This window comes from Zeus faber (assembly GCF_960531495.2).
Source record: "Zeus faber genome assembly, chromosome: 21".
Lineage (NCBI taxonomy): Eukaryota > Metazoa > Chordata > Actinopteri > Zeiformes > Zeidae > Zeus > Zeus faber.
The window spans coordinates 12,924,558-12,939,620 of record NC_137208.1 but is presented as its reverse complement, the minus strand read 5'-3'; the positions used below and the strand labels follow the sequence as shown (position 1 = coordinate 12,939,620).

The following is a 15,063-nucleotide window of genomic DNA, read 5'->3' as shown; positions in this document are numbered from 1 at the left end:
CAACACGCCGTGATTTATGGGGGACCCAGTGTCGAAATACGAACGCGATTGCGCAATTCTGCGCTTTGTGACGTGCCGGGACTTCTACGCTTTGTGACATGCCAGGGCTTCTTCTCTGTGAGGTCAGTGCTGGAGGTAAGTTCAGGTGAGTTTCGCGGGGGAGGATTTAATTGTCCGTTTCGTACAAAACAGACAATTAATACCGTCATATAAGTACGGGACCCAGAACCGCGATTGTGGCGCCGCCCCCCGCGGCCGCCTGAGTGAGCGCCTCGTGTCGATCGCGCACATTTTGGCATTTGTGGTATTTGTAGAGCTTATTGTGCGTAATCATCGGGTGTCGTGACATGTCACTGCATATATGTATGACCGTATGCATATGTGTGTGGCAACCAATTTCTTGAACTTGAACTTGATACCACACCGCACCTCTAAATAGATAGCTGGACAGACAGACAGACAGACAGACGGGGCAGGTGGCAGTTACGTGACAGTACAAGTTACAGTACAAGTTACAGTGTCCAGCATTACAGAATGTTGCATGACATTAATAACAGTACTCCGATTAATGGCAGTGATAATAAGGAAAGAAGTGGAAGGAGGCACATGGGCTGCTGTGTACATTTTTTTCCAATTTCGATTATTTTAATATATATATATTTTTTTTTTGTTATTAATCCATATTTTTAGTTATTGATCCATCTAGTTTCTCACACAGCCTTTGGGTTTGCCCCTTTTGTCGCTTCACTGCGTTGTACTTGTACGAACTATGTGACGGACAAAGTGTAGTAGTGACGACAGCGCGGCTAAGGAACGCACAATGGGTTTTAATCACGGCGAACTCCTTTGATTCCACGATTCCTTCGAACGAAAAGAAGGAACTTCACACACACTTACATTTCACTGCATATATGTATGAAAGTATGTATATGTATGTGACAAATAAAAAATCTTGAATCTTGAACGAGCGGCGCCCGGTTCCAACGTTTACGAACGTGTCGATGCGTTCAAGCCAATTCGGAACTCGGGAGAAACAGACCTCCGATTTGGAACGGCGCAAGGGAACGGCCAACTCGGGCGGAAATTCCAAGTCGAAATTCCGACACCGCGAGCAAAGGTCGGGGTTTCCCCCCCAACACGAAAAAAAAAACCCCAAATTGAACCAGTGAGCTCAGAAGTGGGGAAAGTTCCGACTCCGCGTGGCCGTTCTCCGAGTTCCACAGGAACGCAGCAATATTCCAGCCGTGTGTCGCGCGTCCACGCTCAGGCCCCGCCCAGCGCCTGCCTGTCACGCCACGTGACCGTAACGCGTCTCCCGATTGGTCCGAACGCCGTGACGGCCCCGCCGGTGCCAGCGATCCTTCAATGGCCTCGGCGCTTGAACTGCAACGGGATGTTTTCGCCGCTCGCCGTGGCGTATCGGCACGTTAGACCGCGTCGCTCCGATCGCATGTAACGTCTCCCGGGGTGCCGATCGTAACGGGCGGAACCATGTCGGACGCCGAGGGTGCACGCAGTCCAGGTCGGCTGAATAGCTTCAAGCGGCTGACAGGGAGGCCGCCACCCGGAGCCAAGTCAGCAGGTCGGTCGACAACGCTACGACACACCGCCGCGATCCGATCTTGAGGAGGAATCTGCCAGATCGGCAGTGTGACGTTGTTGTTGTTGTTGTTGTTGTTGTTTTTTTTTTTTTTGTGATATACTTAACTATGACCCCCTAACCCGGAAGAGGAAGAGATTGTGGGAAGGAAGCCATTGATAAGGTGGAAGCAGCGGTGCTCAACATCAGGTCGGGGAACTCCCAGGAGGTTCCAGGGGGCTCCCCATCGAATGGGTTATTTACTTTACAAGACGATAGCTCCGTTAGAGAGGGACAGGAGGGTCCCCCCCCCCCCCTTCTTCCTGGAAAAAACAAGAGTTGTCCCCCTCAATACATCGTTGTAATCATACTGTAACTATATGATTTAAAATGATGTTATGATATGCATTGGAAAACTTGTGCTAATTATAGACGCAAAGCAATGCGGTTTTTTTTTTTGTTGTTGGAGTTTTGAAAGATTGTGTCCACCCCTCATATTCCTCACAGGGGTTGGTCCACTGTCTCCAGTCCCCAAAACCCCACACACACATCAAAGCACATCATAGCGGCCCCAGTCCTCGTTTCGGTTAGAGTACGCACGCCATAAATGACGGAATTTCGTTGCCCCCCCCCCCCCCCCCACAAACTTTAGGTAATTGAATCTTGAGGTACTTTCAGGTAGTTCAAGACGGACGCGTCACGAAGGAGGGTCGTGCGGTGGGGGCCGCAGGTACGATCTGGACCATCCATCCGTGCCAGGTGGCGTCGGAAATTCGTGGAAGCAGATCCGTCTCCGTCCAAAGATTTGGGCCGTTTTAATACCGCGGTACTTCTCTGTAACGTTTACAGCAGTTCTTCCACTTTCCCCAGGTGGCTTGTGCACAGCGCCACCCGTCTTTCAGGCGAATTTTGCCAATTTCGCTCTCTGGTAGTGCGCACGTCATGAGCCGCACGGCTAGTTTACGGCGTCTGTAACGGACCCTTTATGCCCTGGTTATTCCTTGACACGGGCGTGGCGCAGCGTCGCGCCGCCCGCGGGGAAACGCCGCGGCGTTTATAGCCCGCACGTTATCTGTTGCAGGATTCCAAAACCACGGGCGGCAGTCGAGAGAAAGTGCGGCGTGGAGCACAAAGTAGTAAACGAAGAAGAGCGCTCGACGGCACGCCAACATGGCCTCACGCACAGCATCGGAGCTAGTACAGAGGAACTGCTGGTCATGGTGGTTAAACCGACAAAAGTGCCGAAAAGGAGCTGGTCTGTCAGCCAGTTCCATGTAGAGACAGGAGAGAGGAGTTGAAGTGATGTCCCACTCAACATTTGATTACAGAGGAACTTATTAAATTCTGGAACGGAGTCACAATGTGTAATAATTCCCCCTCGTTGCGTGTTTCTCTAAAAAGAAACTGCAAATAAATACCAACAAAAACATGACCTTTTATTTGTAAACTGAACTTTACAACAATGACCCCTGTTCATTTACAATGAAATCACCGAACCTGAGTGAGCTGTTTGCGGATACTATTTTGCCTCTGCGTCAAAAAGTCATCGGTAGACTTTAAATTCCACATCTGACTTGTGCTGCGGATCGTCGTCGTCCAACATAATACCAATAAAACAGCAAAACGCTGATCTCCCATCGCTTCCACTGTATTTCCAAGGAGCGCCCCTCATGCTCCTCGCGCCAGGTCACAAAATCTCGGAGGTGCGCGGGTCCCCACGCGCCATGGCGCCACGCCCTGGTGACGTCATTTGCGTCGCACACCGCCTCACGCCCTCGTGCTTGGGGGACGTTATAAACCAGGCTTTAGCCTTCGGTACGAGTGTCTGTGGAGCAATCTCTGGAAGTGTTGGCTGATCTCCAGTAAGCAGTGGTGGAATGTAACTCAGTACATTTGCGCAGTACTGGACCTGAGTACAAGTTCGAGGTACTTGTACTTTACTTGAGTATTTGCCTTTTCTGCTACTTAATGCTTCTACTTCACTACATCTCAGATATTTTACTTTTTATAGCACAAAATTAATCTCATGACTTTAGTTACTTTTCAGATTACAATTTTTCATACCCTTTCTGTCCAGTGAAAGCCATTTATCTCCAAATGTGGTCGTTTTGAATTTGAATGTTTCTGATAAACTGAAGGGTTAAGTGTCCCTTTACGAGTTGAGAAAGTTCTCCTAATTAAGATGAATGGGAACCCCTCTTGGATTAGCTGGAAAATGTGTTGTCACAAAGCAGAAATCAGGGCTGTTTTTCTTATGAAAAGTTGACTTTTTAGAGATCCACATCACAGGACAGGACAGCGATGCTACAACCATATGGTTATTTTATAGAATACCAGTGCATGCCCGGTCAAAATGTAAGACTTTATAAGAGATGTTAATGGTACAGTTTTACAAAGGGCCCATGATTCAGTCCTGTGTTCAACGATGGAGGATGACACTGCCGGTTGAAGTCATACAGCGGGGAAAGACACTCTTTGTGACTCAGTTGCAGAGCCCTGGAGCCCCGCCCCCCACTGGCTCACTATTCGCTGTTTATTGAAAGTTTATTAATATTACACGCGTCGCATGTCCAAATTTGCACCAAATTCGACACTGCAGCTCCTTGGGTCCCCAGCAGTACACCCGCCAAGTGTGAAGTAGATCGGATGAACGGTTGTTGAGATAATCTAAGGACAGCCATGCAGGCAGCCATGCAGGCAGCCATGCAGGCAGGCATGCAGGCAGGCATGCAGGCAGGCATGCAGGCAGGCAGGCAGGCAGAGATTCCTTCCTTTTTAGTTAGATTCAATTAGATGATGCATTGCTGTAGATTAAACTACAAAACAGTAAATAAAGTTAAAGTTGGCACAACCTTAAACATCTACAGTGGTAAAATGCAACATACGCATTAATGCAGCAGTACTATTAATCCAAAAACATCATGTATAATATGATACCTACATACTTTTACTTAAGTAAGGTTTTGAATACAGGACTTGTACTTGTAGTGGAGTATTTTCACGGTACTTCTTTCACCACTGCCAGTAAGTATTTACTCTGCAAAGGTTGACTGAAAATAAAGGAAGTGTCAGACATTGTTTCTTCTACCCCAAAAATGCATCGGATGTATTTCATGTAATTTTATTTAACCTTTATTAAACCAGGAAGGTCTCATGGAGACAAGGAGTCTCACTTTCACTTTCGAGCCCTGATGAAGCAGCAGTATATACATTTAAGTTGCAGAAAACGTACACATATAGAACTATATTAAATACAAGTAACTTGAAATAAACATGAATCAACAGGTGAATGCAGATAAAACAGTATTAAAGGCTAAAGTGCGCATGTGCAAGTGCGAATAGATAGATAGTACAAAAAAAGGCTGCGAGAGAGGCTAAGTGGCAGTAAGGATTGAGGTATCAGCTGCTTAGATATGAATCAAGTTGGATATTTCTGTACGTGCATACAATAGTATGGACATGGCTAAACGAAAAAACAATAAAATAAGAGACAATAAAAAATCTTCTCAGATTAACAGATTCCCAGAGACAAAACACTTGTTCTTGCACATGGAGCAGGGGGACACTACTTACTTCCTGGTAAAAACAGAGTTGTCCACCTCAATACATCATTGATAACATAACTATATAATTGTAAATAATATAATAATGTGCATTGAAAGGGCTCATGCTCATTTTAGACGCAGAACAATGTGTTTTTAGGTTACGAAAGATTGCGCTCCCACCCCCATATGCTTCAGTGGGTTGGTCCGCCGCTTCCCCAAAACCCCACACACATCAACTCTCGGTACAAGTGTCTGCGGAGCAATCTCTGCAAGTGGTGGCCGACCTCCAGTAAGTGGCTACTGTGCAAAGGTTCACTCAAAACGAAGGGCCTGTCAGACATGTTCCTTTACTTCTACCACTCGGTAGAATGAAACCAGAGAGCGTCTTGTCCGCGCCGTCACCTCGCGGTCGAATCTTGTGCGTCAACGCGGCCGCCATGTTGCTACGTTGCAGCCGCGTCTCCTAATGCATGTATGTCTTTTGAGGCAGGAGGTTACGGTGGCCGTAGGAGGTCAACGCGCTGCACCTTAAGAAAACACATGCAAATATAGGAAACACAACCGCAAAACCACATTACAGAAGTGAGCCACACCACTTCGGAAGTGAAAGGGGGGATTCACTCACAAGCGAGTGTATCCCTGCGAACGATTCAGTGATTCAGCGAATCAGTGATTCACTCACTGCGCACGTGATTCTGAATCACGTTCGACGCAACTGACTGAGAGCTCGACTGAACTGAACTTATGAACAAATCATTTCCGGAAGTGATTCAGTTCAGCGCGTTCGCCCCAAAAAGATTTGAATCGTCAGTGAACTTCACCACGCAACCGCGGAGCCGCTAGAAGCTGTTTTCCCTGGAACATTGCACTTAAACGGCTTCAATAAAAACTGTTGCTTGATATAAAATTTGTTTTTTCTATGTATTAATTGCGATTGCAAAATACTTCATCTTTTGTGAATGGTAACAGTAATATTTCTATAATATAATATTTAAAATTAACTTGCCCTATGTAATTAGGTTCTAAGTATATTCTTTTTTTTTTTTTTTTCTTACAGCATGTAAAATGGCTGCCACGATGTAATTTAGTTTATAATTTTGGAAATAAATAAAGACTTAGTCAACACTACAGTTCAAATATGACGTACGTTCCTGGCAGGCTTCATAGCGTTCTGGACTTTTACACATTGACGGCAAAACATTAGGGATCTTCTTCTCCGGGAAAACAACATCAAATTATCTTTAGTGCTTGCAGGTAGGTCATATGCGCCGTATAAAGGGTAAGTCGATTTTGGTTTGTTGATAACGAGAGGACGGCGTGAACGCGATACGAAGTGAACGCGGTTGAATCAAAAGAATATAAAGTAGGCGAACAATAATAATACAACCAACATGATTTCAACATGGCTGCGGCATTCCCCTCAGCATGTTCTACACCTTGTTCATGTCAACTGCTTTCATATCAGAGATCAGATGGGGTGGCGGTGCCGATGGAAGACAGGGAGGGCGGGGCAGGGAGAAGCAGCACTGAGTCGCAGGTAGGTTGTATGTGATTTTCGTGTCGCTTACCGTAGTCCCCTGAATGTATGTAGAAATGCAGGAAATGGGATTCGAATGGCAAATATTGCCCCCCCCCCCACCACACACACACACACACACACTTCTCAAACCAAAGTTGCGCCATTGACATAGAGGTCAGGTCACACTTTGATCCCGTTCCTGCATTCCGTTGGGAAACCTTCCTTCCGTTGGGAAACCTTCCTTCCGTTGGGAGTGCGTCTGTGCACGAGGGAGGAGGAGATGGAGGAAGACGGGGTGGGGGGGGGCGGTCCGCTCCCCGTGATGGGGTGACTGGTGAACGGGTGCCAGAAGACCGGCCCTGGTTCAGTAAACACGAGGAGTGGTTAGATGCGTGGTTGTTAGTTCCAAGCCCGTCGTCTACAGTCGACTGTTCTTCCTCCCTGCGCCATCCAGCTGTCTGGAACTATACTCTTCGAGCGGCGTTTCCACCACAGGGGCCGGGGTCTAAATTTAGTCAGAAAAGCCCCTGCTGGGGGGGGGGTTAGTAGTACTTTTCAAAAGTCCAGGACCTTTCCAGGGGCTTGCAGTGCTGAACTTTTCTGATTGGTCGAGTACTCGCAGCATTTTATTTCAGACGTTGTTTTGGACCAAAAAAAAAACTGTTTTTTTTTTTTTTGGATAGTAAACTAAAAAAACACAACCGTGTCTGTGCGTGCGTGCGTGCGTGCGTGCGTGGGCGCAAATGTATATAAATGTGTACGTATGAACACAAACTGATGTGTGGTGTATATTATAGTGTCGTCAGTAAGTTGTTCCCTCCTACACAGTAGACCCAGGTTCAATTCCCCGTGCGTGTGAACTCATGTTGTTCAATGTTTCAGTAAATACAAGGACAGAAGAATAAAACGGATAAAGAAAGAAACCGGTGTGAGATTCCACTTTATCGCTTTGCCTCGGTCTTTATCCGTTGTATTCTTCCTGTGGGTGTTTGATCTTCTGCATTAGCGCCACCTGCCGGGCTGGAGTGGAGCACTTTGTGTGTTTGTCGTGTAGTCGCACGCAAAAATGACGTGTGAAAAACAGCCGCCATGTTTTTCGCCCGTCGGCGAAGCTCGTTTGCATAAGCTTGGTGGGTCTTCAGACCGCGGTGGAAAATCAGACAACAGCGGGCTGAAGGAACCTTGAAGCTCCTGGAACTAAAAGTTCCGGTTACTTTGGGTGGAAACGTGGTATAAGTCAGTGTTTCCCAAATGGGGGTACTCGTACCCCTAGTGGCACTTTGGGGTACTGCAGGGGGTACTATGGAGGGGGGGGGGGGGGGAAAGTGTTAAAAAATATGGATTATATTTAATTAAAAAAAAAATACATACGATGCACATACAGAAGATCACTTGTGTTTATTTATTTATTTATTTATTTTTCTTCTAAGTCATAACCTACTGGGGAGACATAACTAACTAACTTTGTATAGTGATCCTTCCACCTCCACAATCTCTTAATCCTTTTGAGAACGTCTTCATTTTTTTGAACGATTGTGAGCTATAAATTCTCGCCCCGGCGTCCAGGCCACCGCACCCCACCCGCCCGGAGCGGGCATCGCTGCGTGGCCGACAACGGCAACCTGTACGTGTTCGGAGGCTACAACCCGGACTACGACGAGTCGGGCGGCTCGGAGAACGACGACTACCCGCTGTTCCGGGAGCTGTGGAGGTACCACTTCACCACCGGCACATGGCAGCAGATCCACACAGAGGGCTACATGCCCACAGAGCTGGCCTCCATGTCAGGTGAGCTCCTTTTTAATGTCTTTCACACCCAAGACGCTGGACTGCAAACCGCCTTATTTTCTATGGTAGATTCTACTTTTAATCACAACAATTGTATTCTCCGTAAAAATAGTTATTATCTCTTAACGGCCGCGACGAATGACGATACGCTGTCACCTCAGCTGTTTTGCACGGCAACAACCTCCTGGTTTTCGGCGGGACCGGCATCCCGTTCGGCGAAAACAACGGGAACGACGTTCACGTCTGCAACGTGAAATACAAGCGGTGGTCGCTGCTCAACTGCCGGGGGAAGAAGCCAAATCGAATCTACGGACAGGTAGCGCCTTCGAGCTCCAGCTCCGTCTGGATTCTATGTTTGCTTTTTCGGAACTGTTCATGTTAGAATGAAATGTCATTTGCGTGGGTTTGAGCCGTGGTGACGTTACTGATTTCTGTGCCTGTATATGACCACAACTGAGCCTTTCCGTTGTTGCGATGGCGCCACGCCACCGAGCCCGCCACCAACAGTGAAAACAACATATAGACGTGCAGATGCAGATATATTGAATGTTTCTTATGAAGTTACAGCTAAACAAAGTGTCAAATATGGTACATTTTAACAAAATCTTACTAGTTTAATGAGTAGTTATATCTTTTTTGTTTGTCTGTTTGTTTGTTTGTTCTTCTATTATTTTTTGTTTTTGTTTATTACGCTTCTCATATTATGTTGTCCCTCCAGGCGATGGCCATCATAAACGGGTTCCTGTACGTGTTCGGGGGGACGACGGGCTACATCTACAGCACCGACCTGCACAGACTGGACCTGACCACCAGGGACTGGATCCACCTCAAACCCAACAACCCCCCTCACGACCTGCCCGAGGAGCGGTAGGTCCGGTCCCGCCAGGGCTGGATTAATGCAACATGGCAATTTGGACTCCCATGTTTATTTTTATTTTTCTTAAGGGAACTTATGTTCTATTGTATTGTATATTCCGGGGGGTTGGGGTTGTCACAGGTACAGGCATGAAATAGCACATGATGGACAGAGGATCTACATCCTGGGAGGAGGAACCTCCTGGACATCGTACCCTTTGGACAAGGTACCAAACTGTATTCCCTCAGAGTTAAAACACGGAGAGACAATAATCAGCCGACTAAACAGTTATTTTCGACTTATGACTCAGCGATTCAAGGCCACCTCCAGATATTTATTTATTTATTTATTTGCATTTATTTTTTATTTTTATTCTTTAAGCTTTTAAATTTCTTATCAGTGTGTATATATGTGTACATATGTGTGTGTGTGTGTTTATGTGTATATATGTGTTTGTGTGTGTGTGTGTGTGTGTGTGTGTGTGTGTGTGTGTGTGTGTGTGTGTGTGTGTGTGTGTGTGTGTGTGTGTGTGTGTGTGTGTGTGTGTGTGTGTGTTGGCTACTCACAAAAAGTTAAGGATATTCGGTTTTTGGGTGAAATTTCAGGACCTAAAATGCACTATGACCTTTACAGGTGAACTTAATTTGACCTTCTCTAAACTTTTGTGAGCACATGTCCAACTGTTCAATGTTTCAGTACTTTTTGCACAACTTGCTGTTCTCTAACAAGGAGCTGAACGGCAAAATTCACAACAGGTGTTTGATCCATGATTCTACCAATACATTTCCTGGTTCAATTAGAATTGGTATTTAAACAGTCCTCTTCATCATGCTGTTCACATTTTGACAACATGAGACCAAGACGACACCTAACAACTGATCAACAGGACCTCCCCATTGCGAGGCTTCAAACAGGATGTTCTCAGAGGGAAGTGGCCACTGAGCTTAGAGTGTCACAGAGTGTCATCAGCAGGTTGCTACAGAGATACAGAGACTGGAAGAGTCACAGAAAGGCATAGAAGTGGACGTCCTTCGGCCACATCCCACACTGATGAGCACTTCATTGTGAACAGTGCGGAACCGCATGATTAATGCCACTCAACTCCAGGCACATTTAAGGGAGGTGAGAGGCACCCAAGTGTCAAGTCAGACCATTCAAAACCGTTTCCATCAGCGTGGTCTGCGTGCTAGACGACCTGCAAGGGTACCTGACCACACCACCAGGCACAGGCATCATCCTCTTGCACGGGCCAGGGAGCATTTACACTGGACGAGGGACCAGTGGCCTCAGTGCTGTTCTCTGATGAAAGTCGATTCACGTTGAGCAGAATTGATGGCCGCCAACGATGTTGGAGACGTCAAGGAGAGCCCTATGCATCAGCGACTGTTGTCACCAGACGAGCCTTTGGTGGTGGTTGTGGTGTTAGTGTGGGAAGGTGTGTCTAGTCAATACAGAACTGCCCTACACTTTGTGAATGGTACAGTGACAAGCCCATACTACCTGAATGACATCATTAATCCAGTCATTGTGCCCCTGCATGAACAACACAGGCCTAAGTTCATCTTCATGGACGACAATGCTCCAGCTCATCGAGGTGGCATCATTAGGGAACGGCTGCTGGAGCCTGGGGTACCTCAAATGGAGTGGCCTGCACTTTCTCCAGACCTGAATCCCACAGAAAACCTATGGGATCAGCTGAGTCGCCGTATAGAGGCTCGTAACTCTGTACCCCAGAACATCAATGACCTGAGAGCCGCCCTTCAAGAAGAGTGGGGGGCCAGGCCTCAGCAGACAATAAGTCGACTTGTGAACAGCATGAGACGTCGTTGTCAAGCTGTAATTGATGCTCAAGGCCACTTGACAAGTTATTGAGACATTGACATTTTTTGTTGTGGTAAACCCACCACTGTTGTTGGCTTTTGTTTCAATCAATTGTTTGAGATGAGGAAATCACCATAGCATGCGTCTACTTAAATGCCCTACTTTCATGATATAATATCACTGTAGCGCGGACTTTTTACATTTTCCATAAATTTCACCCGAAAGGCAAATATCCCTAACTTTTGTGTGTGTGCGTGTGTGTGTGTGTGCGTGTGTGCTTGTGTGTGTGTGTGTGTATAGAGCTTTGCTGGTGCTCTTATGATTTGTGAAAATCTGGAAAAAGAAAATGGGTAAAGCATGAAAGTAAATTGACTGGAGGTGGTTTTCCTATGCAAAGAGCGCAATGTGCTTTAAGTGTGTCAACATGTAAGTGTGGTCTGAAGTCCTCTGTTCACCCGATACAAGGTAACACCGCTTTCTAATCCCAACGGTGACGTCCCCAGCCTCTCATTCCTGTGGCGTTTATGACACCGTGTGGTATTTATAGCCTCCTCTTCCTTTTTTTGTTTTTCCTTTTTTTTCCCGACAATCTTTTCCAGATACATGCCTACAACCTGGAGACCAACTCCTGGGAGGAGATTTCAACCAAACCTCACGATAAAATAGGTGTGTACGCTGTGGACGTCGTGTACGTCGCCGCCGCCGTCGTCCTGACCTTCTCGTGTTCTCCCTCCAAACTCACTCACCTCATGTCTCTGGCCTCCGCAGGGTATCCCGCTCCCCGGCGATGTCATAGCTGTGTACAAATTAGGAATGGTGAGGCGCTGACGTAACTACAATCATAAGCGGAAGCTATAGTATTGTATGAAAAAGTATTGTTGAAATTCCTCCCATCAAGTTCCATTCACTTTGTTTTTTATATATTGTGTGTGTGTGTGTGTGTGTGTGTGTGTGTGTGTGTGTGTGTGTGTGTGTGTGTGTGTGTTTTTGTCGTTCCAGATGTATTTATCTGCGGCGGGTACAACGGGGAGCTGATCCTCGCCGACCTGTGGAAGATCAACCTGCAGACCTTCCAGTGGTGCAAGCTGCCGGCGGTCATGCCCGAGCCGGCGTACTTCCACTGCGCCGCCGTCACCCCCGTGAGCACCGCTTCTCAAATGTCACGCTCGTTCCGCGGCTTGCCGAGTTGTTTCGCGGCGTTCTCGAATGGGAGCGAGGCTTCCTTTTCCCGACTCGGTGCTGCCGGGGGCCCCGGCCCCGGTGTCGTCGCCACACCGATACCGTGGTGTGAGCCGGGACATCGTCCTGGGCTCGGGCTGGCGTAAACTATTCGGACGTCGATTGTTCAAAGGGTGAAACTCCCGATTCCTCCACCCGGTGCTGCGCGCTGAAGCTGTTTCTCTGAACAGCAACGCTAAAAGATTTCGGCGCCAGTCGCTCGGCTCGGTAGAGTAAAGAAATGGGGTTTTAACCCAACCGGCCGACGGCGCGACCGCAGGACGCCCCGGCGGAGAGCTTCCGTGACGCTCCTCTCTTCCCCCCCCCGCTCTTCTCCGCAGGCCGGCTGCATGTACATCCACGGCGGCGTGGTGAACATCCACGAGAACAAGCGGACTGGCTCTCTGTTCAAGATCTGGCTGGCCACGCCCAGCCTGCTGGAGCTGTGCTGGGAGCGGCTCCTGGGGGCCTTCCCCCACCTGGCGGCGCTGCCCACCATGCAGCTGCTCAACCTGGGCCTCACGCAGGAGCTCATCGAGCGGCTCAAGTAGGGACGGACGGACGGAGGGACGGACGGAGGGACGGCTTCCCGCAAGAGCACAAATGGGATTCATATTTTACCGAATTTATTCTGGGGACGAACGCCCCCACCCCCGCCTCCCCCACCCCCGCCTCCCCCAGACTTAACGTAACTTAACGTAGCCCCGCCTTAAAACCAAAAAAAAGAATAAAACTATGGGATGCCTTTTTACGTTTGTTTTAGTTTGCACTTAGAAGAAATTAAATGTGGAATGTTTGATTTAAAAAAAAAATAATAATAAAATAAAAAAAAAAACCTCACCCCACTGCTGTTGCACCCCCCCCCCACCCCCCCCCCCCCAAAAAAGAAGAACCCCCAAATCCTTCAAACTGTAACTCTTTGAAATGTTTGATTTGACTGTGTCGCGGTGCAGCGGACGGTGCTCTCTGTCTCCTCCGTCTTGTTTTAATTTGGAACTGCGTCTCTCCTCCCCGCCCCCACCCCTCGTTTTCTTTTTACGTCACCGATGCGGTGTGAAAGGGACGGCCGCGGCTTTATTTATTTGAAGGAGCCAGAGACGCCACTCTCAGTTTTCTCTTCGCCACCTGGGTAAATGGATCAGTTGTCACCCTTTGTCATTTCCACGACGTCGGTCCTCGGTGACGTCACCGTGGGAATCAAATTCTGTTTTTGTTTTTTTTTTTTGGTTTGTTTTGTTTTGGTTTTTTTTGGTTTTTCTTCCTCCAAAATTCAACGTCTCTAACGATTGCGTATTTGAAACCGAACCATCCTTCACTGTGAATCTGGTGCTCTCAAACGAAATCATTGAAACAAATGTATTTTTTCCTCTCCCCCCCCTCCCCTCCCACCCCGCCCCAAGGGAGTTGCTTTTAGTAGCAGGCTCAAGTGATTCTTAAACGCAGTGCCTTTTCCCAAATTAGTTTTTGTCGTACTGTTACAAATTTAGGCAGTCGAAGATGATCGCATGCAAAAAAAAAAAAAAAAAAAAAAGCAAGAATATTTTAATGTTTTCCTGTGTAATGTGACCGCTTTCGTTCCCCTTCACGAGTCCCGCCCTTTTACATTCCCTCATGGCCCTGTAGATTTTAGGCGTTCCGCTCTTCTGTGGAACAGATTAAAAAAAAAAAAAAAAAAAAAAAAGAAAACCTTTTACAACAAGCTGGACATTTTAAGCGTCACGGAGCTGGACGACAGGACAGGACCTTGCACCCTGGCTGGAGAGGCGGCGTGAGGAAGGACGCAGCACTGTGTCCTTGACCTTTTTTTTTTTTTTTTTTTTTTTTTTTTAAAGGGGTAGTTGCAGACGCAGCGTGCCGTGGTTATACCATCAGCACACTTAATTTAAGGAGGGACTGATGCCAAATCTTAATTCACCTGGAACGGAGTGATTTTATACTTAACCTTGCATTCAGGAAGGATGGATTCATTAATACATTTTCTTATTTAATTTTTTTTTGCCAGATATGCTACGTAATGCCTACACACGATGCATGGATTTGTCTAGTCTCATGTTTTTCAGTTTTTTTCATTCTTTTTTTTTTTTTTTTTTCTTCCAACAAACTACGAGCTGCATGAGATGACTTTTTATATATTGGAGCTTGGCTCCATTAACCTTATTTTGTGACAAATCATTTGAAGGCAACCACAGAGATGTTGACCCGTATATATGAATGTTGTGTTTTGAGTTGAGTCAATAAAGATGTACTGTAAATAACCGTTTTATAGCCCATTTTTTTTTTTGCTTTGCAGTAAATCAGTTCCTACTGAGAGCAGGAATTCATTGGTCTTTTTTTTCCCAACCCAAGAGTTGACTTTATTACGTGAGTTTTACCACACTCAAGTTTGTTCCCCTGTGTATTTGTATGTTATTTTTGTTTTAGTAAGAGGAGTTACCCTGTAGCTACAGCTGCTGTCCAGACACAGAACGATTGAGGATTCTCCCCCTGATAATGTCAATTTGTGGCTTTTTTTTTTTTTTTTTTTCATTTAACAATTGCTAACAAGAAATTTCAAAACCAAGTTCACCTTTTGAAAACTTAAGTCGGCCCAACAGCACTTTATGGACCAAACCGTGGAGGATTTGCTTCATCGATTAAACATAAAAATACATAAATTATTCTAAATCATTGTTTGTTTGTTTTTTTTACTCAAGTTCAATGACCAAATAAAAGTCCACGGCCAAATGTTCAAATGTCT

At 46.6% G+C, this 15,063-nt stretch overlaps 1 protein-coding gene across 1 annotated transcript; it reads left to right on the top strand.

Annotated features, from left to right (window-relative positions):
* Nucleotides 1-1,374: 1,374 nt before the first annotated feature.
* klhdc10 (kelch domain containing 10) lies at nucleotides 1,375-14,887 on the top strand. Its single transcript, XM_080022107.1, has 9 exons — nucleotides 1,375-1,582; nucleotides 8,210-8,431; nucleotides 8,593-8,747; nucleotides 9,150-9,298; nucleotides 9,429-9,513; nucleotides 11,708-11,774; nucleotides 11,877-11,924; nucleotides 12,108-12,247; nucleotides 12,668-14,887. Exons 1-9 carry the CDS (start codon nucleotides 1,492-1,494, stop codon nucleotides 12,875-12,877), a joined length of 1,167 nt encoding a protein of 388 aa, XP_079878233.1. The 5' UTR covers nucleotides 1,375-1,491; the 3' UTR covers nucleotides 12,878-14,887.
* Nucleotides 14,888-15,063: the final 176 nt, after the last annotated feature.

What these genes read in the sequence shown, in the direction of transcription:
- klhdc10 (XM_080022107.1), top strand. Translation starts at nt 1,492, where the DNA reads ATGTCGGACGCCGAGGGTGCACGCAGTCCAGGTCGGCTGAATAGCTTC. An exon ending in CAAATCGAATCTACGGACAG is followed by an intron (nt 8,748 to 9,149) that starts GTAGCGCCTTCG and finishes TTGTCCCTCCAG; the next exon opens with GCGATGGCCATCATAAACGG. An exon ending in CACGACCTGCCCGAGGAGCG is followed by an intron (nt 9,299 to 9,428) that starts GTAGGTCCGGTC and finishes GGGTTGTCACAG; the next exon opens with GTACAGGCATGAAATAGCAC.